The sequence below is a fragment of the Doryrhamphus excisus genome, chromosome 3 (assembly GCF_030265055.1).
Source record: "Doryrhamphus excisus isolate RoL2022-K1 chromosome 3, RoL_Dexc_1.0, whole genome shotgun sequence".
Classification (NCBI taxonomy): Eukaryota; Metazoa; Chordata; class Actinopteri; order Syngnathiformes; family Syngnathidae; genus Doryrhamphus; species Doryrhamphus excisus.
In genome coordinates, this window is record NC_080468.1 from 6,798,273 (window position 1) to 6,823,880 (window position 25,608).

The following is a 25,608-nucleotide window of genomic DNA, read 5'->3' on the forward strand; positions in this document are numbered from 1 at the left end:
CTGTCACGCAATAGGGGGAACCATATTCATATTTGACACTTATACCACACGCAAGACTAAGTACTGCCTTACATTTCAACCAATCACAAAGATGGGGACAATAATGAAAGTTAGTATTTGATGTAAGAGTAAATAAGAAATTATGATGTTACATGTTTAGTATTCATATATCCATTACTGCCCCATAACAGAAGTGCAAAGGAAAATCAATGCCACACTGAAGTGAGTCTGATTATGTCTAGTTGGCATATCTTGACCTCAATATCTCGACCTCAACTGCACAAGCTCGGGGGCCGTATTCCGTGCCTCCATAGCTGAGGTAGCCGATCGGAGTTGCAGCCACAAGGTGGTCAGTGCCAGTTGTGGCACCCTGAACCTGATGGTGGATACCAAAGGTCAAAGCTGAAGAAGGAGTCTTATTTAGCACGGGTGGCTTGTGGGGCTCCTGAAGCAGGGGCCAAGCAGCATGCAGCTTCAGCGGTGGTCAAGGCAAAAACTCTGATGTTTGAGGAGTTCGGTGAGGCTGTGGAGAGTGATTTTCCACTCTCCTCAAAGAGATTCTGGCAAACCATCCATTCCTCAGAAATGGAGACACAACTGCTGACCTCAACGGAGGATATAGTTGCATGGTGGAAGGACTACTTTGAAGCCCTTCTCAATCTCACTGGAATACCTTCCATACAGGAAGCAGAGTTTGAGGACGCGGACAGTTGCACCACCGTGGCTGAGGTATCTGGGTAGTCTAAACACTCCTCAGTGGCAAAGATCCAGGGGTGAACGAGTTTCACCCTGTGTTCCTCAAGGCTCCGGATGCTGACAGACTGTCTCAGCTGACACATCTCTTGACAATTGCATGAAAGTAGGGAACAGCACCTCTGGATTGGCAGACCGGGGTGGTAGTCCCCCTTATTAACAAGGGTGACCAGAGGGTGTGTTCCAACTATAGACTAGTCTAGGGTCCTGAAGAGAAGTTTATGACCCCTTAGGCCAGGGACGTCAAACACGTGGCCCGCAGGACACTAGTTTGAGGCCCCCGCCTTGATATGAAAGTTTAATGTTAGTGCGGCCCGCGCAAGTTTGATATGGATGCTGTATGGTATCATGTACCCAGAAAAAATTATTAGGTTTGATTAATGTTCATGTTAAAGGTTAAATAACTGTTAATAGTTATCCTCCCTATCCGTGTGGAAGTGGTAAGTTTTTGGCTATTTAAGTTTAAAGGAAATAACTTGAAGGCTACCGTTTTGGTCGCTAGCTCTCTAGTTTGCGAGTTAGCATGTGTCTCAAGACCCTGCAGTTGCGCAATATGTTGTAAATAAAAAGAGTATAAATGTGACTATAGTCGTGTTTTGTCATGTCTACAGGGCTCTAATAATGCTTTGTTAATTTTAATCTGAAAAAAATAATTTGTCTACCCACCAACTATATGTGGTTTCTTAAGTTTTATTGTTATTATTATATTTATTTATTACTGATTGATTGATTTTCTTTATTCTTGATTTGTTTATTTATTTTTCATCTTATTTTGTGTAGAAAAATAAAAAGTAAGATATTTGAGAACAGTGGAATGTCAGAGCTTTTTTTTTGTAGAAAATCGAAACCAAAGTTTATTCATTTTTCTGTTTTTAATAAATGCATTTTTTTTTTTTTTTTTGGAAAACCTGATGCGGCCCAGTCTCGCCCAGACCCTAGCTCCAGTGGCCCCCAAGTAAATTCAGTTTGAGACCCCTGCCTTAGGCTAACCTCAGGTAGAGGAGGTGCAATGTGGTTTTCGGCCCGGTCGCAACCTTCAGCATTTACTTTGCTGCTGAGTGTGAAGTTTCTGGGATGAGACTCAGCACCTCTAACTCCATTCCCAAAATGAAAATACACAACTAGTAGACAACTTGTGTGTCTCCAGAGACTTGTTATCTGCAGAAATTGATCTATACAGTAGTGGAGACAAAATGTTTTCAAAAGAAATCCCTTAAGATGGACTGCTGGATTTTAATTAACTTTAACTAATGTGTAATGTCTGTGTTCATTGTTAAAATTGTCCCGTATTAATAATGAGGGGCTTTGAACCCCTCTTGCTACTGTCATAACACATACAGCCATACAGTAGGTTGACATTATGGCAAATCTTGTCTGTTTGTGCTCTCTGCTCAGCAACTGTTGAGTTCCGATCTTCGGTGGATGGCGGCGTCTGCACTCAGGAGCCTTTACCCAAGCAGTCCATGATCAGGGGCCCCAAGAAGTCTGTCACCTATCCAGGTGACCTTCAGGATAACCAAGCTGCTAAGCCGCCAATGTATCATAAGCAGCCTCCTGCTCTCCCTCCCAAGCCTTTTTCGCGGATCCCAAACCATAGCACAGGTCAGTTGGAACTTGAGGGTGAGCTTACAAATGCACACAAATGCACTGGTACACTGGTGTGTATAAACATTATAGTAGTGTTTATAATATCAAATTGTTGGTCTGATGGTTTTGTCTGTCTTTTAAGCCAAACTAGTCCGAACATGGTTCACTTTGACGTATTCTTCATTAGTTAATTGATGTTATACAACATACACTTCTTTGCTGTTGTCTCTCATACGCGACCACTGGAAAAAAGCATAGTGGTGGTAGTGCCAAGGGCCAGGGCTGCATGAGTGCTGCCGGCACTGAGGAGCTGTGGTTCATTGAGGGGAAACGTACATTCCAACATGTACTGGTAAACTGTGAAGCATAGCATCGCTACATGGCACATGGCACTTTTCCAACATGGTAAAGAGCCCAAACCCACCACCAAAATATGACAACATAATGTATGACACCTTTTGTAAAACAAAATAGTTTGCCAGATATACGCATTTACACAAAGGAGGCCTACTCCGAATAGACGCCTCCTTGATTGACTTTTGAGTATTTTAGACAGGTTTCTGCTTTATGACCCCACCTGACGCGTGTGCAGTATTATGGTAGTTTGATTAGATTCTCCTGTGGTGAGGTCAGATGGACTGTCATTGTCAATCTGTCAATCAGCACAAAGTGGTATTAGGCTGACCTAATTCCATCACTCTGTGTCTGAGCTCCACTAGTTTGTCTGAGCAAACACAAGCTTGTGTGAGTAAAAAAAATAAATAAAACTAATTTATTTTTTTTTTTCTTTTCTAGATTCTTGCCAGCCAATGAATTTGCTCTGCATGCCTGGGACAAAGCACTCGCCGCCGCTCCCTCCCAAGAAAGTCATGATTTGCATGCCTGCAGGGGGACTGGACTGCTCCACTTCCCCGTCTCCGTCACCCAACGCCCTTAGTGTGCTCTCCCAAAAGTGTGCCCCCAGCCAGGTCATGCCAAGCCACCACAGCACCCTGTTGCCCTCACAGCTTGCTGCTCTTCATCAGAACCACGGCCACCCTCTCCAGCTGCAGTACGGCAGCTTGCACGCTCCCAGCCGCATCATCGAGGAGCTCAATAAAGCCCTGGCACTGTCCATGCAGAGGTTTGAGAGGTTAGTGGCCGCCAGACGTTGAGGTCATCAAAGCTGTAGTGAAACAGGGAGGGATTATGGATTAGTATTTGGCATTTATTCCAATTCATCTTGTGAGGCTTAATTATCAGGCTCGCTGTTCACAACAAGTTGTATTTCTTCACCTGATTAGCCACTTCAAACAGCTGTAATCAGGGCTTGAAAGGAATTTAGAATTTTGCCCATCCACAATGTGACACACACGTGTGTGTCTTTCCCAGGCGGAGCACTCAATAGTGGTGGAATCTTATCCCAAACACTGGGGAGATTGGAAAAAAAAAACCTTGGTAACTCCTTTCTTACATGGTTAGTTCAGTTTAGCAGAGCATACTGTGTGTGTGTTGTTTTATTGCTTTAATTTAAGCAATCATCTCTCAACTTCCAACAGACATTCTCAACACACACAACACACTTCTGGCCTTAAGAATGCAGTTTCTTGTCTCATTGTGTAAACAAATTAAGGGTGTCATAAAAATATCTTACATTAATAATGCCATTGGAATTGCATAGGTGACATCTTTTTTTCATCACAAACAGGGCATTACAAAATGTCCAGATGACGAGATTCCATTGCCTAGTTTACTCTGCAAAATTGTCCAATAATATATTGCATTAATAAATGTAAGAATTGTATTTAATTAGTGGACATTTTATTCACTAACCCAAAATGCATGCACACAGTATGCTGATATGATATTTCACTATATGCGTTACATTAACGCCCAGTTTGGACTTTTAGGAAAAACAATCAGACTGCACTTCTGGAATAACAAACAAAAAACAGACTGTGTACATATATTTACACTGTTATTCTGTATATCTTGTATTTTTCATTCTTTGTTAATAGATGTGTCTGCACGTACTATACCAAAACAAATTCCTAGTATGTGTTTGATCATACCTGGCAATAAACCTTTTCTGATTCTGATAAAATAAGTGTAAAAGGTAAAAAAAAATAATTAATATAATTAATAATATAAAAAATAAAACTGATTTAGGGGGAAAATAAAACCGATTTCATATGGCCCTACACACTGTGTGGTTATTGGGGTCTTTATAGCTAGAGCTTGTTTCCACATCCAAAATCAACAGTGCAGCATGGCCTAATTCATTTGAACTAAATGTGTGTTTGTGTGGGCACAAGTGTGCAGCGTAGGCGTTCCTCCAACAAGTCGGCCTGACATAACGCGATCAGCTGCTCTTTACAAGAGCTTCTATCTTCCTGTTTGTAGAGGGGAAAAAAGGGACAGGATATTGAATTGGATCTTATCTTACGTAACCTCCTACACAGGAGGGATCTCGTTGTCACCAAAAGCCATTTGGGCACAGATGTAAGGAAGTCATGGTCCTGACATGTCGTACAATTAGTCTGAAAGCTTGTAATGGTTATGTAATGGCCGGGTATCATAAGAAGCTCTGAAGAGAGCAAAGCCATTAATCAATGGGATGGATAAGATGGGACTATGCAAGTCAATTATGTTTTTGCTATCTGCTTTATTTTAATTGAAAAAATATATTAATATTTTATTATGATATCATATTATTACACACCTCCACCATGGTTTATGGCAAATTCAAGCAATAGATATTTCCAGTGAATAATTTGATGTTTATTCTAAAAGTGGTTTTGACCTTGGCGGAGATCGGCGTTCTGTTGTCGTTTGCTACTCAGTAGGATTACCATAAATGCTTTTAATTATAGCTGAGGCATTTATTTTACCATGAAAATGTAAGAATTGGAGAGACACTCTGTGCAATATATTTTTCTTATTTATTAAAGAATGATTTGGAGTGCATGAGAAAGTGGGAAATAAAATATAGCTTTCTTTTTCACCCTGGTCATTCATTAACAATTTTAGCTGAACAGTAATTGACATCACATCACGTTTTATACAAAACAGACACAAAGTATTTGTTTGTGTAGCACTCGACACGCACAGCTAGCGAGTGCACACTTTTAGTTATATGTAGCCTGTTTGGTAGAGAGCATGAGAGGTGGAAAACAAACAGCCATGCAAATGCAAAATGTGATGAATTGATATATTGATTATGATCTAAATTAGGATTCCTTAACCTTGGCTAAAGCTTGATTTATCATTCTATAGATTTAAAGTTTCTCTTTTATTCTTTTAGTTCTGTGTTACACGGTGGCAGCCAGTGTTCTCCTCTGGACAGAAGAGAAGTGCCATCTGTGATTATCGACTATGAGGATGATAAGGAGAACATGCCCAACGAGTCGGACTATGAGGATTTGCCCAGCATGTATAAGGATGAGGACGACGTAGATGATGACGACGACGATGAAGACGACGACTCTATATTTACAAGTAAGTGAATCCGGAGTCAGGCCAGCAATCAAGCGGGATTATCAGATATTTCATGTTTCTCTTGCTGAGCACAAAACAGTTTTAGTTTATTTACTCAACTGAGATTGTCAGGGCTTCTATTATCACAGCCGAGGACACATTCATGGTTTGACCTTCAATGCAGGGACCAAAATTAGCCTCACAGAAGGGTGTCCAGAGCTGCACAGAAACAAATTTCCGCTACATTGGCTCTCCTTGGCAAAACTGCTCAAGTGTGTCGAGCCTCGTGTGTATTAGATGCAGTTTGTGTTTCCCCCCATCTGAGTTCAGGTTGGCTTTTTTTTTTTTTAAGGTTAATGTTGACAAAACCCAACATCAGTTTAATACCAGGCTGTGAATATGACTTATTTTCCAGATCTCAACATGCAAACACCTATTGAAAATATATCCTATTTCCACAATAAAAGCTTAGATCACATGTTTTGAAGTCCTATGCAGCTAAATGTAGCATATAATACATATAATATAATACATGCCATGTTGAGGTGTAGTTTAAAACCAAATAAAAATGATGATTATAAATAAAAAATGTTGCTAAACAACAACATAGGCAGGCTACAAGGAGGTAGGGATGCAGGATGCACAGCAGTATCCTATATTGGTCAGTAATTCACAGCACCCTCAAACTAGTGTTGCGTAATAAACACGTTGTTTCTTCTACTGTGCTCCCATTGGATACCATACACCAGAGGTAGGGAACCTATGGCTCGGGAGGCAGGTAGGGCTCTTTTGATGACTGTATCTGGCTCTGAAGCATTTCTTACCACAATAAAAATGCATTTTTGCTAACATTTTAAAGTAAACCATCACAGAAATGACTGTTAAAAATAATATTCAAAATCAACAATTTTCTTATGCATTTTAATTCGTCCATCTATTTTCTACTGCAATATGGCCGACCATATCCATCTTTCTTGATGATATTTTCCAGGTCAAACACCAAAACTTGATTATTACTGGGTAATGCGGTAGTCTACCTCGGTCATTGAGATGTCAAAAAAACATGTAAATGTAAACTTTCCTCCTTTAGTCAAATAGTCACCTAGCTAAAGCTGCAGAACCAAGCCTTCTGGTGAAGATGGCCAAAAGAATGAAATACGTGTACTGAATACGGTTCAAAACTATGCAGCAGCCAGAAGTTGCATTGATGGCAGCAAGTATTTAATTATTATTAGACACTGCGCTGCTCACGAAAGTATGCTGGCCACACCCCATTGTCGTGGGGTAGTGTGCCTGGTCTACATAATTAGAGCCCATTATATCTAAAACTGTTGGTCTTACATAAAAATGCACACATTTTATTGCATTCAATGTTTAAAAAAATGTATATGGCTCTCACAGATACACATTTTAAAATATCTGGCCTTCATGGCTCTCTTAGCCAAAAAGGTTCCCGACCCCTGCCTTACACGGTTTGTGTAAAATATGACAAATACTCCAAAATGCAACACAGTAAGACACCTTACCCCCCACCACCCATTGTATAACCAGCGCTGTATGTCATGTCCCGCATTATGGTGTTTTTATGATTTTTCTATTTAAGGCTCTGATTGTGGTTTTCTGTTTCGTGTTTGATGCAACTGCTTTACGGTTGCTTTAAAGCAGGGGTCTCAAACTCAATTTACTTGGGGGGCCACTGGAGCTCGGGTCTGGGTGAGACTGGCCCGCATCAGGTTTTAAAAAAAAAACAACACAAAAAAAAAAGCATTTATTAAAAACAAAAAATTTAAAAAACTTCGCTTTGGTTCCAATTTTGTACAAGAAAAGCTCTGATAAAACATTCCACTGTTCTCAAATATCTTACTTTTTATTTTTCTACACAAAATAAGATGAAAAATAAATAAACAAATTAAGAATGAAGAAAAATCAATAAATCAGTAATAAATAAATAAATATAATAAATAATAAATAAATAATAAAAAGGCAAATAATAAAAACTTAAGAAACCACATATAGTTGGTGGGTAGACAAATTATTTTTTTCAGATTAAAATGAACAAAGCATTATTAGAGCCCTGTAGACATGACAAAACACGACTATAGTCACATTTATACTCTTTTTATTTACAACATATTGCACAACTGCAGGGTCTTGAGACACATGCTAACTTGCAAGCGAGAGAGCTAGTGACCTAAACGGTGGCCTCCAAGTTATTTCCTTTAAACTTAAATAGCCAAAAACTTACCACTTCCACACGGATAGGGAGGATAACTATTAACAGTTATTTAACCTTTAACATGAACATTAATCAAACGTAATAATTTTTTCTGGGTACATGATACCATACAGCATCCATATCAAACTTGCGCGGGCCGCACTAACATTAAACTTTCATATCAAGGCGGGGGCCTAAACTAGCGTCCTGCGGGCCACATTTGGCCCGCGGGCCGCGTGTGTGAGACCCCTGCTTTAAAGACTGTTTAGTAGTAATCAGTGTTACTATTTAGGTTTATTTGTTTAAAATTGGTCCCATCACACAAAGTAGACAATACAACAAAAAACTCAACCACACGCTTCTTTATTTGAGACACTGCATATACTAGTAGAGTGGACACCACCTTTTTATGGTAATGAAAAACAACACTGTAGAAGTGCTATAACACTGCTGGACTTTGTATAAAACATTTAACACTCATGCAAGTTATTTATTTATCAATTATTCAGTGTAGTCGTAGTAAGCGTTTTCTTTTTTTACAGCAATATTTTTGGTGGTGCCTCCAAGAGATTTAAATGTCCTTGACAAAGTAAACGTTTGTATTCACAGTTGACGCCACTATCCGTCATGCCGTATTTTCCAGGCACGCTGGCTCAGAAGGTTCTTCGTAAAGACTCTCTCGCCATCAAACTAAGCAACCGTCCATCAAAGAGGGAGTTGGAGGAGAAGAATATCCTGCCAGTGCAGACGGACGAGGAGAGGCTGGAGTCCAGGCAGCAGATCGGCACCAAACTCACAAGGTGAATCACACATGATGATGATGATGATGATGATGATGATGATGATGATGATGATGATGATGATGGTGTTGTAAGGCAACATTGACATTTTGGAAACTCACTCACTCCTGTCAGCCTCTATAAAGCTGATGGAAATATGAGCCTTTTTTTCCCTGCACTCTAACACTTTGTTATACCCTTTCATGTTTCCGCTTTAATATCTGATAAGGATAATGTCTTCATCTCCACAAAATGAAGCTCTTAAAATGGTGCTGACCTAATTTTGGCAATGCACCACCCCTCCTCTCCTTTTCCTTTTTGCTCGTCTTCTCTCTGCTCATACACTCACTCATCTTTCTTCCTTCCTCCCTCCCTCCCTGCCTGCCTCCATCACTCACTGAATCACCACTTACTCCTCCATAATGCCGTACCACACAATCAAATTTACCAACAAACAAATCACATGTTTTATGATGTATGTGTGGAGATCATACATGAGGAATGGATCAAACATGTCAACGTGTCGCCCTAATGGATCACTTAGCGCTCGAGGACAAGGCCAGGGAAGAGAGCAGGATGATGTGCGTGTAGGGAAAAAATACCGGTAATCAGATCACGTTCCCCAAAATCGCTCTCTTCCTCTCTGCAGCATCATCATCATCATCATCAACCCATGCACATTTTACACTTTGCATTGTCCTATGCCTTATGGCTGTAATGCCAAGGAAAGTAGATGTATTTTTTTTTTATTTTGGTGCTGGTTTACTTGGGTATTTTTTTCAAAGCAGTTTTGGTTAATCCTTGAAAGAAGATGAGCTTTTTCTTGAAATTTCAAGTGCTGTTGGGTAGTTCCTCTATTAGCGATATTTAACCCCCTGAGACTTTGGCTTTTGTCTCCATTGCATTTTTTGTACTCCTTCATATTAAGGATAAGAAGGACTGGGTAAATATAATTGCTAAACTTTATCTTTGTACAGGAAGTGATTTTTGCAAAAAATGATGTCCTTAGGGCGGCACGGCGGTCGAGTGGTTAGCGCGCAGACCTCACAGGACCAGGGTTCGATTCCACCCTCGGCCATCTCTGTGTGGAGTTTGCATGTTCTACCCGTGCATGCATGGGTTTTCTCCGGGTACTCCGGTTTCCTCCCACATTCCAAAAACATGCTAGGTTAATTGGCGACTCCAAATTGTCCATAGGTATGAATGTGAGTGTGAATGGTTGTTTGTCTATATGTGCCTTGTGATTGGCTGGCGACCAGTCCAGGGTGTACCCCGCCTCTCGCCTAAAGACAGCTGGGATAGGCTCCAGCACCCCCCGCAACCCTCGTGAGGAAAAAGCGGTAGAAAATGAATGAATGAATGATGTCCTTAGGTGAGGATAGTCTGATTATCATAACATGAAAAAAAATAGTTTGCTGGGATTACTTTGGGATCAGTGGAGCCCAATTGGTGTAAACACACAATTTTAGCTTTCTACAATGTTATTCTCTCCAGAATCAATGTCCTCATATGAGTACCAAGGTTCTATTCTACTCTATGACAATAAACCAATTCATTCGATTCATCACCATATGGTATCAGTTCTCGACTGTGTTCCTCGAGGAATCCTCCAGGATCCAGGATAACGGGCCGCCTGATTCAGGCGGTTTGCTTCCTGTATGAACAGTGCCAGAGCTGGTCCGCAGTGCTGCACAATAAGTCAGACTTGTTTCCAGTGAGGACTGGACTCCGCCAAGGCTGCCCTTTTTTCATTGATTCTGTTTTATGGACAGTATTTACAGCCCCAATCAGGACGTTGATGGGATCTGGGTTTGGTGGCTACCTGGATTGGGTCTCTATTCTTTTGCAGATGATGTGGTCCTGCTGGCTTTATTGTGCCACGATCTTAACTCTCACTGGGTCAGTTTGTAACTGAACAGATGGGATGAGAATTACAACCTCCAAGGTGAAGTCCATGGTTCTCACTTGGGAAAAGGTGTGTGCCAATGGTGTGTGCCATCTCCAGGTTGGGAATAAGATCCTGCCCCAAGTAGAGGAGTTTAAGCAACACAGGGTCTTGTTCACGAGTGAGGGAAGGATGGAACACGAGATTGACAGGCAGTTTGGCGTGGCGTCTGCAGTGATGCAGACTCTGCATCAGTCTGTTGCGGTTGAGCTGAGCCAAAAGTCAAAACTCTCGATTTACTAGTTGATTTACTTTCCTATCCACCAGAAAGACAAGTAGACAAAGTAGCCGGAGAGGGAAGTCGGGGCTTCTCTGCTTAGGCTGGAACCCGCTTGGTGGATTTTAAAACCAATAAATGGACTATCGAGTAGAAACACAAGAGTTGGATTCTGGCTAAGCATCATTGTCATCACGGCAATATTCATGCAGTTGTGGATGTTGTCACTGACTCTCATTCTCTCTAATTGACAAAAGTATGGAGTACTTGGTGCGAGCAGTGTCTAAATGAAGCTAATAGGTCAAAGTTTGTAAAAAAAAAAAAAAAAAAAAGGCAAAAAATGAAATGTACTTTAAAGTGAAACCCCTTTATTATTTCTAGGTCACATTGGCAGTTTTACAACAAGCAATGTTGCAGTGTGGAATTCCATTCCTCAAGCAGGAGTCTTTGCAAGTTTCACTTTAGGGTGAACAGCATCTTCAAGCTGATCCCTCAAGTTTTCAGTAGGGTTGAGGTCAGGACAGGACTGCTGGCAGTCTTTTTGGGTAGGAAAGTGACAGTCCAGGATTAAATTCTGAACTAGTGCTGCCCATTTATCTCGTTTCTTCCAGAACCGGCCATGTCCTGGAAAGACAGGAAAGGCTGGCCTTGGCACAAACCATGCATAGAATATAGTCCAAGGTTAAGCACATCCAGATGGTTGTTATTTTTAATGAGGTGGTGGCAGTCATCGATCTGGTGCCCACTGACGGGTCTATTGCAATGTAGTGCTGACACAGTTACTATAATAAGAGTCAACAGTGTGAACTCAATTACAGTTGCCTCTCAGTCATTTCAAGAAGATTAATCCTACAGTTTTATCAATTTTTACACTGAAATTATTTTTCTACTACAAATTGCATCACAGACTTCTTTTTGTATGTCTAATAATGCGCTCACCTTGGATATTTATTGTATTTCTCTCCAGGCGCTTGAGTCAAAGGCCGACAGCAGAGGAGCTGGAACAAAGGAACATCCTCAAACGTGAGAATGCATTTGACTATTTCAATATAGAGAAATATGTCTGAAAAAATATGTACTGTAAATGCTTCAATTAACGCCAGTCTTCTATGCTCTCTAAAAAAACAAAAAAAATATGGGGGTGTCTAATTAACATCAGGTCCAAAAACATTAGCATTAACTGTTGTGGCTGTAAGCAACCTCCAGAGGCTGTTTTGATGAATGCACTTTAAAACAATGGTTGTGAAACTTGCTGTACTGTTGCGTACAATGAACTCGTCAACACTATTAATGCTGACTGGCCAGTTTGATCCTTATTGCTATTACAACATTGGTTCTGTTACTGCTGTGTTTTGTGCAGTATACCATTTCATTTTATCACCTTTTCATTTAATACAAAAAAATAACAGCCTCATCAAATGAACACCCCATCTATGGTAAATCCAATTAAAAAATTAATTGGAGCATTTCTGGTATCTGTTCCGATATGAACATTACTGTGAGCAAATTTGAAAAATTATATATTTGGAGGCAAAATGGCATTCTATAGCTAGTCTCTTAGAATGTCCACAATAAACAAGTTTTGTACGTATTGTGCAATGACAAAACCCATAAGCCATCCTTTATAATAGTTTATTTATTGATTTTGATGATAAAATTGAACCTGTTCGTGAGCAGGAATCCATCCCTCATCTTATTCTATCTCAGCCTGCCATTTCATGCGTGGCAAAGATTGCTTTCTTAGCTGGAGTATCAGAGAGGAGCAGCCCCGTTGCCGGGGACTCTGTGACTTTCACATCAAAGTCTGATTTACCAACACTTCCTGCAAGGGTTACAAGACAACATAGGAAAAAGTGGAAGAATTTAAAGGTGACACCGTGACTCACACAAGGTTAAATCAAACTTGGTGGTGTCACAGTGGAGCCAGGTTGATGAGAGATGCATTAGACAGTATTTTAACTGCTAGGACTTTTGCACATAGGATCCCAGTTGTTTTCCCTCCCCCATCCATGTGTGTCAGTTTTAATTAGGAGGGATTTGCGTTTCAACCAATGACTGCTTCAGCACCTCAACAACCAAAACATATGTCATAAACGTACACAATAATAATAGTACATTTCACCAAGTGATGTACAGACAACCATGTCCAAATGTCAATATAACGAAAAAGCACTGTTCAACTCACCCTAGCCATCCACCATCATCAACCCCCTAACAGTCGAGACTGTAGACCAGGGGTCTCAAACTCAATTTACTTGGGGGCCACTGGAGCTCAGGTCTGGGTGAGACTGGGCCGCATCAGGTTTTCAAAAAAAAACCCCACATTTATTAAAAACTAAAAAAATTAAAAAAAACTTTGCTTTGGTTCCAATTTTCTACAATAAAATATAAAACATTCCACTGTTCTCAAATATCTTACTTTTTATTTTTCTACACAAAATAAGATGAAAAATAGACAAATCAAGAATAAAAAAAAATCAATCAATCGGTAATAAATAAATAAATAATAATAATAATAAAACGGCAAATAATATAAACTTAAGAAACCATATATAGTTGGTGGGTAGACAAATTATTTTTTTCAGATTAAAACTAACAAAGCATTATTAGAGCCCTGTAGACATGACAAAACACGACTATAGTCACATTTATACTCTTTTTATTTACAACATATTGCGCAACTGCAGGGTCTTGAGACACATGCTAACTCGCAAACTAGAGAGCTAGCGACCTAAACGGTAGCCTTCAAGTTATTTCCTTTAAACTTAAATAGCCAAAAACTTACCACTTCCACACGGATAGGGAGGATAACTATTAACAGTTATTTAACCTTTAACATGAACATTAATCAAACGTAATAATTTTTTCTGGGTACATGATACCATACAGCGTCCATATCAAACTTGCGCGGGCCGCACTAACATTAAACTTTCATATCAAGGCGGGGGCCTCAAACTAGTGTCCTGCGGGCCACATTTGACCCGCGGGCCGCGTGTTTGAGACCGCTTTCAAATATCCACAAATTTCACCTTTGATCAGCACACCACGGACATTCAAAACAAAGAAGCCAACAAAGACTGCCATTGGACAACTTAAAGGACTCCATGACTACCCCACCTCCAGTTGATTCAATCCATCCACATGTTACCATACTATGTTTTCTGTCGCCAAAAGGGCCAAACTCAAACGCATCACAAACACAGGTGCTGAAATCATTGGTCTCCTCACACCCAACCTCAAAGAATTAAACAATAGGTCCATCTTAAGCATAGCACAGGATATCGCCCACCCGTTGCACCGATACTTCATCCCACTCAATACCTTCAGGGTGAAGATGCAGAACAATTAAGTTCAGTTTTCTTCAGAAAAGTCTGATCCCTGCAAACTTAGTCGCCCTGAATAGCAGGCCCTGCTGATCTACTTGTCTGACCTGTTACTGTACTGCCGTTCTCGTTACCGTCATGTTGATTATATGTAACTCTTGGATATGTGATGTGCTTTGTTGTCTTTGTAATGTACAGTCAGTGATGATGAATTTCCCCTCGGGGACCAATTAATCTAATCTAATCGGTTAATCATGCAATCATAAACATGCACCAACGGGGCCTCAGAAAACTAGAAAAGAAGAAAGCAATAATTCTCCCCCGACACGCATGGCTAATGCTATTAAACAGCCAATGATGAAAGCTATTCTGAGCCACAGCAAGCATATTCAGTTTAGTTTAGCCTCACTCGCTAATTGGCGACATTATGCCAAGTGTGTGTTTGTTTCCCTTCTAATAAACATCATAACAGTCTATGCTTTGCTTGTAACAATCTTGTAACCCTCCTGCCTTTCTGCAGCCCGCAATGAGCAAGAGGAAGTCGAGGAGAAGAGGGAGATAAAGCGACGGCTGACTCGAAAGGTGAGTTCTGACACGGCAAACGGAACAAGGCGAGAGGTCACGTAAGATATCCGTGTCATTGTTGTTCTTCGACTTGGCTACAAAACCCCTGAGCCCCCATGCAGCGGCACTGTTTGTTCTTCCACCTGGCTACAGCATGTTGGCTACAAAACCCCTGAACCCTGTGTGGCGCCACTGTGCCAGTTCCTGTCTCTTTTAATTAAACTTCCCTTTGCTGGCTTACTGTCCTAAACAAAAACCTTACAAATGCTGCATTGCATTTATATCCGTCCTTTTAATATGTTGTGTATTGTACATATTTTAAATGCTGCATCATGCTTCCATAATCTGTTCATTTTGAATTATTTACCAAACTTGTATGTACTTACTTATACTAATTTGATGCATATAGTATCATAAATGTTCTAATTATAGACAGGGCATTTATTTAAACTGCAAAAGTAGGGCATCGGTTGCCACCTTGCGGTTTGAATTTTCACTCTATTTTGGATTTAATAAAATATGTTGATAAATTTTACTGTTTTATGGTTGTGGCCCAATAGTCAAGGCTATATGTGTATTTAAGTAAATGCTTACAAAGCATTACAAAGATGGTGAAGATATTTATAGGTAATCACATGGTTTGTCTGGTATCAGGCCAGGTATCATGCCCCCTTCGGTCTCGGGCTGATACTGGCACGCAGGGGCATGATACTGGGCCTGATACCAGACAAACCATGTGATGATCTTATTATCACATACTATTTAATCATGAGCTTATTATCACGTACTATTTAATCAAAAGACCATTTTGTTTCCAGAAAAATTTCAGTTTATTACATGTATTATATCTAAACAGTGTAAACACAATAATTGCAAAAATATTTCAACAATAATATTTTATCAACAGTCTTATCTTATCAATGTCTGACAATTAAAGTTCCATCAATCAAGTTTAGGTTTTTTGGTGACTGGAGAAGCACTAGGAATATTTATAGTTACAGTGACATTTCCTGTCACATGCGCGGAATTCAGAGAGTTAAGCCCAGGAGCCCACTTCATGACCTGGGCCCGTGCGCTGTTCTCTGATTGGTTGTTTCATAGGCACGATACCAGAGCAGCGCGCTCTGAGTGGACAGCTACAGGGGCTGATACTGGACATGGTTAAACTTTATATTTTAGCTTTTCCCGTATCATTCATGGGCGGTTTCTAGGGTACAGGGCCAATTAATACTGTAGTATGTGATAAGTAGTATTCTTCACTGGACAGTAGATGTCAGTGATATCACTGTAATGTCCATGCCAGACTTGATTGCCTTAACAACATGCTTTTGTTGCAGATAAATATCTCTCATGAATAAAAATCCCTCAAATACATGGACTACTGTTCCGTCTGCAACTCATGACAAGCTGAAACTTGTATATGAACCCCTGATGTCACTTCCTGTCCGCCACTCACTCAGCTCCCCGAGGGAACACACTTGTAGCGACACACACAATTATGAGTCTTATTTACCGTATTTTCTACCGTACTTAACGGAGTCTGAGGCGGAGTGTCGAATGCGGGAGCAAACTTTATTTTCTTGTTCAACATGAACTCGGAACAGTTCACTCGGAACTGTTGTGAAAGGAGAGCCCAGAAAACGCAACTTAATTGTTCTTTCTACTGCCTGAACCATTCTGGTGACAACACCCTCAACTTTAATAGCTCCGGGGTGAATTACTGTATGTGCGAACCCCCTCGCACCACACGGCCTACAAAAAAAGGCAACGGAAGCAAAACGGTGACTTTTTAATTGAACTTTATTCTACTATTTAACAATACATTCACCGTATTTTTAATTATTCTTCTCCCACAAATCCATCAAAGTCCTCATCTTCTGTATCTGAATTGAACAGCTGGGCAGTTTGGCCTTCAAACATGCCGGGTTCAGGTGGCTGTTCAGCAATGATGCTTTCGACAAAGCTCGGACAACAGGAACTTAGCCCAAGTATCCACAATCCATTCACATATGGTGGCGTAACATGCCCCGCGCTGCCTCCCAATCTTAGTAAAGTTGTATTCGCCGTGTGTCATCCATTGTTCTCACGCCGCTCGCAACTTGACTTTGAACACCCTGTTCACACCAACATCCGGAGCGGTTGGAGTTCTTTTGTAAATCCTCCTGGAATGATGGCAAGCTCCGAACTCCGAATTCATTTGCTTCACTTGGTTTTTCACAGTAGCGGAGAGATGGGCGCAATGTTTTACAGCATACTGGTAGTATACCTACCGGAGCTGTGGCGGAGGTTACATGTACGTACTGTATGTATTGCATAATTGGTTTATCACTGTCAGCTGGAAATGGTCCGACAGTCAATCAAACGGAGCGCTAACCAGAGTAGAGTAGAACAACATATTTACAGATTTTGGAACTCCGGATTATGGTAATGGTAATGGTTTTATTTCATTTGAACATGCATCAGATTACAATTGAATGCATCACATAATCAGTTCACAGTTCCACATGTCCAAAAGGAGTAGGAAGAAGCAAAGCTTATTAAATCCTACCCCTCCATCTGGTACTTTTACAATCAGTAACTGTTACATTTGTTCACTTCCTGCTTTCCATAATACAGTTTAGGGTTTTTTTTTTAATAATGCACCTCGTACCGAAGTACGAGGTGATATGACCATCCAATGACATAATGGATACCATAGTAAGTGTCAATATAGTGATATATATAGCACATCATGACTGGTTCAAGACTCAAGATTATAAGGTGCACCATCGATTTTTGAGAAAGTTAAAGGCTATCAAGTGCGCCTGATAGTGCGGAAATACGGTATGTTTTAAATGGATGATTTACTCTACTATATTAGTTCTTCTATTTCGGGAAATTTATGTAAAAGTGACTATAGGGGTGTTATTTCATGTCCAGATGACTCTAATGTTAAAAAGCATATTTAGAAGCTTGTGAACAGGTTGCTTATGCTCTGACTACGGAAATTAGTGGTACATCCAATCTATGAGGAGATCTATAGCAAATATTTATCTTTTTGTTGTTTCCAGCTGAGCCAGAGGCCCACCGTGGAACAGCTGAGACAAGCCAAAATCCTCATCCGATTCAGTGATTATGTGGAGGTCTCAGATGCCCAGGACTACGACCGGCGGGCGGATAAGCCCTGGACCCGTCTTACAGCAGCTGACAAGGCCAGTAGCATTTTACACTTAACTGAACTCAAATAATCATTTAATGAGGTCAAGAGCATCTCACCTCATGCGACTCGCTCGTAAGTGTAGTGAGATGTGTTCACTTCCTTCACACTTCGGGAGTAAAACGCCCAGGAGCACCTCTGCTGCACTTTCTTTTTATGTGAAAGGGGTAAAGTAGCGGGGGTGCTGCCTCCTTGGCTTTGCTGATGAGAACACAAGAGCACACCTGAGGACCAGTGGTGGAAATGATGGGGATACAATGTTTTGATTATGCAATAACTCCCCTTATGTAAGAGAGTAATCGGACAAGCGGTGCCTCGGGATGACGAGCCGCATGCAGTGCTGCACTGCTATTCTTTTTTATTTATTTTAACTTCCTGGTGTTTTTCCTTCCTGTTTGGAAAACTTGCTAGGCCAACAGTAAGGATGGATACAACAACAATATATAAAGCCATCTGAATATTAGCATACTCTCCTGTGATAAGTGTCACTAATTGAATGGAAACAGTCGTAGAGGGCTGTGTTTTACATCATCTTGACAACCATGACCCAAAGTGTATGCTTATGACGGATTAAAAATAGATACTATATAAAACGGTCTATTTTTAAGTTGTACTGTAAAACACTAGCTGTAGAATTACATTAGTGCCCCCTATTGAAACATATGTTGTACTGCTGTCGTCAGTTAAGCACTTTAAAAAAAAAAAAAAAAAAAAAAAAAAAAATTTTAATCTTGGGTTGAAAAAAGTGTATGCTATTTTGGTATTTGGTGAGAGTCAATGATGCCTAAATACGACTAAATCACCACAAGCCACATTACTCTCTCACTGTCCGTTCTGAATGTGTGGAAATAACAATCTCACCGTCACCGTTTTTTTTTTTTTTTTTCCATTTGCAGGCGGCTATACGAAAAGAGCTCAATGATTTCAAGAGCAATGAGATGGCGGTGCACGAGTCAAGTCGTCATTTAACCAGGTAATGTGCACCATTAACTGCAGAATGGGTTGAACTTGATGCAGAATATTCTTAAATCAGGGGTGGGCAAACCCACTGAGTACACTCAAAAAATAAATGTTTGGCCTCAACAAAAAAAATCAACGCAATAATTTCCATTAGTCTTTCTTAGTTATGACAACTTAATTTGAAATTGCTTTGAACCAACAAACAATATTGCATTGCACGAATTAGCTTTTCCTCTTCACTCAAAGCTCATTTTAAGTAATGCTTACTGAATAATTGTAATAATTAAAAGGGACAAGTTTTTAAGTTTGTAACTCAAAGAAATATGTTAAGTCAACTGACTTAATAATTTTATTCAAATTAGTTTAATTTATTGTCTACTTAATTATAATAACAATGCACACAGCTTTTTAAGTAGCAGTAACTTTATATATATATATGTGTGTGTGTGTGTGTGTGTGTGTGTGTATATTATGTTACCAAGCTAATTTTATTAAGTCATGGCAACTTGAATTTTGTTTTAAGCTTACCAACAATAAAATTTGAGTGTATATGACATGCTAAATTAAGTTCATGTAATAGCCAACATTATGATTTGAACATAACTTAAAAAATAAAGTTAGCAACTTAGAAAGTGTATCTAAATCAATTAATTACATTTTTTACATTGCATTTATGTATTAAATCAAGTGGTGTCAACAGATACTCTGAATTACTTTTTAGAGTGTAGGTTAAATATTATATATCTGGGAAATTTAAAAAAAAAAAAAGGAGGGACGTTCACATACTCTTTAATAGTCAATGTTTTATCCACTATTCCAGAGTGTACCCTACCTCTCGCCCAAAGACAGCTGGGATAGGCTCCAGCATACCCGTGACCCTATTTAGGATAAGCTGCACAGAAAATGGATGGAGGGATAGTTCATATTTTATATCACACATCCTTTATTCATGTACATTCCAAAAAATACTGTAACAGTCAATTAATTAGTTATTTGATGTGGTTTTGATGTTTAAAGTTCTCCTGAAAAAAGGGACACGATCACTTATAGAAGATTGTATGACACTTTTACAGATAACATAAGACAAATAATTTCAGGTGCACTGAGTTATAAGCTTAAACTACAAATATATAAAGTCTGTTTTTATTATAAATCTTTCTTTTTGTCTTTTTTAGGTTCCACAGACCATAGTAGACCATTGTTATGGTCAAGCAGTGCTGTAGAACCTTAAGTGCTGGACAGTCAAATGGTGCCCGTTTTCTTGAATAAGGCCATGTCTTCAGAAATGCCTTCCCCCCGCCCCCCCACGCACAAACAACTGAGTCGGTACTTGGTACCCCACTACTAGTCCCACCTACTGTAGTAGCACATATTGGTGACTCCAGTTGATTCACTGCACCTCTCTTTTTACCCGTTTGGTGGATTTAGCTTCACTTCCCAAAAGTTCTCCGGGCTGAGCTCTCAGGCAGATGCTCAGTTTTGTTTTTGTCTTCAGAGACTGATAAAACATTTACTCACAGTGTCACAATCCCTCTTCTTGATGATGACATCACTCGCGGAGCTCCTAAGGGAAGGACTTTGTCATCTCATCAGCCAAGGCATCCATCTAGGGGTGTAATGTCACTGTGTGCAATAGTATATGCTACTTTTTTTCCCTGCCAAATGCTATAGCGCCCTCTAGAGTTCGGTCTGTGTAACAGTCATTACTGTATGTCCTGATTTGTGTAATTCTCACTGTACCGACAATGTTGTCATCCAGTTGCTTACTGTGAATCAAGAGGGTGTTTTTCCCCACTCTCAACATGTACATATTGTTTATAATTCAAAATCACTTTTGGCCAAATTTCATTCATGCATCAGAAAACTGTAAATTTTATGTAAAAATTGCCGCTGACATGTTTTATATTATTTCTTTTTTTAAAATAGAAACTTTGAATGGAGATGTGAATTAATTCTGAGAGCAAGACATTCAACAGTGTTATCTTTTTTTTTTCTCCAAACATTACAGTAGTATCTATAGCCCTCTTAACCTCCATTTTTATTGCACACATTAATTTTTAAAGTAATATTATTTTTACAAGTATTAGCTCTTGGTTATGAAGAAAGGGTTTTACCTACAGAATGCCTCACTTCTGCATTGTTTTTTTTTTTTTTATTCACAGCAGGATGGCTTTTCCTGCTCTTGTCTTCACTGAGCCAATTAGATCACGGAGACATATTGACAATTCTATCTGGTAAATAAACAAGTTTGCATTTTAGTATACCGATTTTAAAAATATTTGTCACAGGTAAAATAATGCACTGCACTGGTAAGAAGTCAACTGGTCTTTCGCTGTCTCTCTCTCGACAGTATTCTAATGTTCATAAGCTCACTTCATGTTTTATATTTATTTGACTGATTGGATTACTGAAAATGTTATGTTTTCTCATCAGTGATGGTTAGGTGACCCTGACAAAAAAAATGACATATAAAACTAAGTTTGAACTGTATGGTTTGCATGTATTATCAAGGCTGTTATATTAATTTCGATTACATTGGAACAAAATTTCACCAGGTGGGCTTTTTAAGAATTTTTTTTTGTATTGATGAAGTCCAACACTCTATCTAAACCCAGTCCAAAACACAAGCTTTCCAAACTGTGCATGAGCATTTCCTTTTTCGCTGATTTTGAAAAAGGAAAATGAACTCAATAGCCTTTTTTTTCAGGTGTAATTGGCATATTGACAGATTTGAATTTTTGTTGTTGTCACTTTTGGAATACACAATGCCATGTACAGGATACACAATGCCAATTAAAATCCCATTTCTGAATGCCTCTCCATGTTATACATTTGCATTACAGAAACAATAACTGATCTGATATTGCATGGTGTTAATGATCATTTATATTGTTTAAAAATGTATCTGCAAACACTGTGGTATTTTATGTAATACAACACACAGCTCTGCTAATGTGTCATTTAAAGTTTAGGTAATAATAATTGCAATATGGAATAGGTATGTATCAGTCTAGCATCAAGGCACTGATTATGTCAAACACGTCATAAGACATAAGAGCTCCTCCTCGCCTGTGGGGGTCGCTGTGGCCTACAGATATTCATTTCCTTTTAGTCCTCTAGGTGGCGGGAAACAAAACAGAATTCGCGCCAGTCGGCTGCTATTGCAGTGCGAAATAGTAATGGGAATTTCGGCAATTTTTAAGGAATCTGTTTTTTTTTTTGGATCAGCTGCCTAAAAAGAGTCGGTTATTTCCCCCCCATTGTTTTACTGCTTAGGGTCTACTGTAAATATGTGATTATTATTTGAATTTATTTATATGCTAAACATGGATCACACTGCTACATAAAAAATAAATATGTAAAAAAAATACCTATAATTAGAAAATATAAAGACTGATCCATCTCAATTAGACAAAAAGGTCCAAGGTCAGCTTTTGTTCATTTTCATCACCGTCCCAGCATGCAGTCTCAAATTATGAAGCAGCATTTTTCCGGCTCTGCAGTGTTTGTAACCCCTCCCCACCTTTTCTCAGTGTTAACACATACTGAGATGGGATGTTCGCGAACGAGTTGTTTGAACGTCTCTTTAAAGGGAACGATGAGAACCGATTCTCACTTATCGTAAATATTGCCCAGGCTGCCTTCATGTGTCACCACCACCTGTGTGTCCCATGAGTCTTGAGTTGTCCACTCTTCCTTCGGGTGATAAATTACATATCCGAGTTTGAGTTGTCCACGGCATGCTCCATTCCGTGAATGCTGGTATCCAGTGGATACGTTTTTTTAACCTTTAAGCACACGTAATGACGTGACCTCAGCGCAAGATGGCGGCAACCTCTGTGGCTACGGAAGCCTCTATAGTCGAAGGGAACACAAATTATTAAATGATCGTAAACTGTTACTGGAATTACAATAGGCAAGGAGGGTGGATTATGTGGACGCAGCTTGGAGTATTACATATCACCACTTGCGGGAGATGGATGTGGGTCCACAACAAGCGAAAAAGCGCTTGTAGGGCTAGCCTCATCGTGACTAGCATTGCATTACCATCCACTTTCATTCATTGGCGTTAGTTATACTTTTTGTAATTAAAATCAAATGTAATAAGTGTTACACATACTTAGTACAAAAAACCAAGCCTTCATAGACCCCACATTTCCATTTTATGTGTTTCTTTAACAGAAAAAAAGAGACAAAAAAGGCTTCTTAATTTCAAAGGGCCAACTCCAGTCACAATGCTGCAGGATCGTTTGCGAACGACCCATCGGTAGTGCGAAATGGCGTCGAACTGCATTTCCTTTGGTGAATCTTAAAGAAATACCACCAAACTGATTACCGACGGCAGTGGACTGTAATGCTTTTGATATGGACACCACATATTAGCAATTTGCAAAGTTGGGGCTTGACTGCTATGCAATAACAGAGTAGGTACTACTTAGTTAAAGGTGTCTGACAGCAGGCTTTAAAACAGCACCTCAGCAGAGTTGACTTTGATCGCTTCGAATAGCGTTCAAAGGCTTTAAATAAAAGCTCTTTCAAGATTCCCTTCCGCTAACCGCTTCTGCTACCTAAGCTGATAAAGGATAAATTGTTAAGATGGGAGTTGTAGTCATGTGCGATCCACACAGCTTTACTTCACGGAGTTGCTGCAATACATTTCCCACAATGCACCGCGTTGTTGTGAGGCAACGCCATCTTGACTCTTCCTCATGAATTATACATTAAGCCGACGTTTGCGTAGGAGGTCGGTCGACGTTCATTGCATATTCGAGCAGTGTATTTCCGACCAAGCGGGACGTACAGTCACGTCTCCGCCCTGATATGTCTCTACGCGCCCTGCCTCCTCCTTTCCCAACGACTTTAATCGGTTAAAAATGTTCCCTCGTAGCGACGGAGGAAGGCGAGGGGTGAATGACTACCAGCGGAACAAGTGAGCAACACCGCCCGTTTGGTGGGAATCTACTCCGGGTTTTAAATGTAGACGCGGTCGGTGAAACCAAGTGCGCACCGTTATTTATTCCAAGAGGGGCACTTTTCATTGGCAGAGATGGAAAGTGTGCAGGCTACAGCTGACGATGGCGACAAGTTAACGAAGAAGCCCAGCGGAGTGTCCAGTGGTCGCCGGACTCCAGCGGACGACGGCGGCGGCGGACATCTCGCTCCCTCCCCCGTAGACGCGAAGAATGGGAACGGTCTTTCCCACGCCGCCCCCACAAGCAGAATCACGGCGTTTAACGGCCGAGGATTATCCGGCAACTCCGGCTCCCTGCTGCTAAGACGCAGGCGCTTGAAGAGGAACCTCAGCGCCGCCACAGCTGCGTCCAGCAGCGCCGCCTCCTCGGCTGTCACGGCCACCGCCTGCGGTGGTGCCAAGATGAGCTCGGCCCTTTCCTCTGCGTCTCTGCACACACGGAGTCTGGACCGTAAGACTCTCCTCAAGCACCGGCAGAACATGCAGCTACAACTGGCTGATCGCGAGTGGGTTCGAACCGATCTCCACCGAGGCGCCATCCACGTCTACGACAGATTGACGTCCTCGTATCCCAGGCCGGTTCTCTGCACCGTGGACACCACAGCCGGCGAGGTCGCCCTTCGCCTGAACAAACTCTGCGGCAAGTCGAGCTCTGTTATGCGCATTTTTAGCAAAGACGGCCCCAAGCTGGATCAAAATGGCAACTGCAGTGTCAAGTATGAGTACAATTACAATCTGTGCAAGGTCATCGAAGACCCCACTATGAAATACGACCACTTGTCGGGCCTGGAAGCCACAGATTTAGGAGGTCACGCTAGTGACAAGATGAGACTGCTGCTCATGACGAATGCAGGTGAGAGGCAAAAGCAACAGGATGGAAAACTTTTCACCCCAGAGTCAGAGTCCCAAGACAACATAACTTGTTCACTGTCTGATTTAAATTTGAACTCAAACGTGGATACCCCTAATGATGATGAGTCCGAGCACAGGAATGGAGTGGACAGCTACGGGCTCAATTCTGGCTCGGATGTGGAGAGCAGTGCATTTGATGACCTGAGCTCAGGGGCCCGACTCAGCGAGCACAGGGACTCCCTCAGTGATGACATGATCCTGGGGACGGATGCGTCCATCCTCAGCCCATCGTTTGACAGTGCCACAGAGGGCCATGATTTGTATGGCAGTTCTTCGGATGAGCTGGAGTTGGACTGCCCTGCGTCGAACACAAGCCTGGATCCCATCAACCAGCTCCACAGCAATGGTGCCAGCTACAAGCAGTGCGACACAGTCTGTCGAAATGATGTGATAAACGGCCTGCCCACCAGCAGCAGCGCAGGGTCCTTGTCGAGGGACAGCGCCGGAGGTAACACACCTGACATCCAGGATCCAGACTGCGGTACTGACAAATCGGCGCTGACCTCCGACCAGGATGGAAGTTCCTGCGACGAGTCCATCCCCACACTGTATGTTCAGCTGCACGGCGAAGCAGTCAGGAGGCTTAGCCCAGATGAGAGGCCCCTGCAGATCCAGAATGACTTTCTCTTTAAGCTTGGATTTAAGGACCCTTGGAGAGTTCAAGAGGAAGGGCTTAACACAGAAATGGGTTCCCTGTTACGTTTCTATGCAGGTAAGATTTTTCATGTA

General features: G+C 40.8%; 2 protein-coding genes across 5 annotated transcripts in view; both read left to right on the forward strand.

Moving 5' to 3' along the window:
* The window catches only part of LOC131125085 (phosphatase and actin regulator 1-like), a 40,712-nt gene extending 20,406 nt beyond the window's left edge, over nt 1-20,306 (forward strand). For all 4 annotated transcript variants that reach the window (XM_058066243.1, XM_058066244.1, XM_058066242.1 and 1 more), the window contains exons 4-12: nt 2,149-2,355; nt 3,136-3,472; nt 5,624-5,817; nt 8,655-8,811; nt 11,920-11,975; nt 14,796-14,857; nt 17,890-18,030; nt 18,932-19,008; nt 20,171-20,306. In XM_058066243.1, coding sequence (XP_057922226.1) covers nt 2,149-2,355; nt 3,136-3,472; nt 5,624-5,817; nt 8,655-8,811; nt 11,920-11,975; nt 14,796-14,857; nt 17,890-18,030; nt 18,932-19,008; nt 20,171-20,186 — 1,247 coding nt within the window. In that variant the 3' untranslated portion in view covers nt 20,187-20,306. The remainder of the gene's footprint in view (nt 1-2,148; nt 2,356-3,135; nt 3,473-5,623; nt 5,818-8,654; nt 8,812-11,919; nt 11,976-14,795; nt 14,858-17,889; nt 18,031-18,931; nt 19,009-20,170) is intronic.
* Nucleotides 20,307-23,497: 3,191 nt separating this feature from the next.
* The window catches only part of phlpp1 (PH domain and leucine rich repeat protein phosphatase 1), a 47,672-nt gene continuing 45,561 nt past the window's right edge, over nt 23,498-25,608 (forward strand). Inside the window, exons 1-2 of the mRNA XM_058066233.1 lie at nt 23,498-23,925; nt 24,041-25,591. Coding sequence (XP_057922216.1) covers nt 23,907-23,925; nt 24,041-25,591 — 1,570 coding nt within the window. The 5' untranslated portion in view covers nt 23,498-23,906. The remainder of the gene's footprint in view (nt 23,926-24,040; nt 25,592-25,608) is intronic.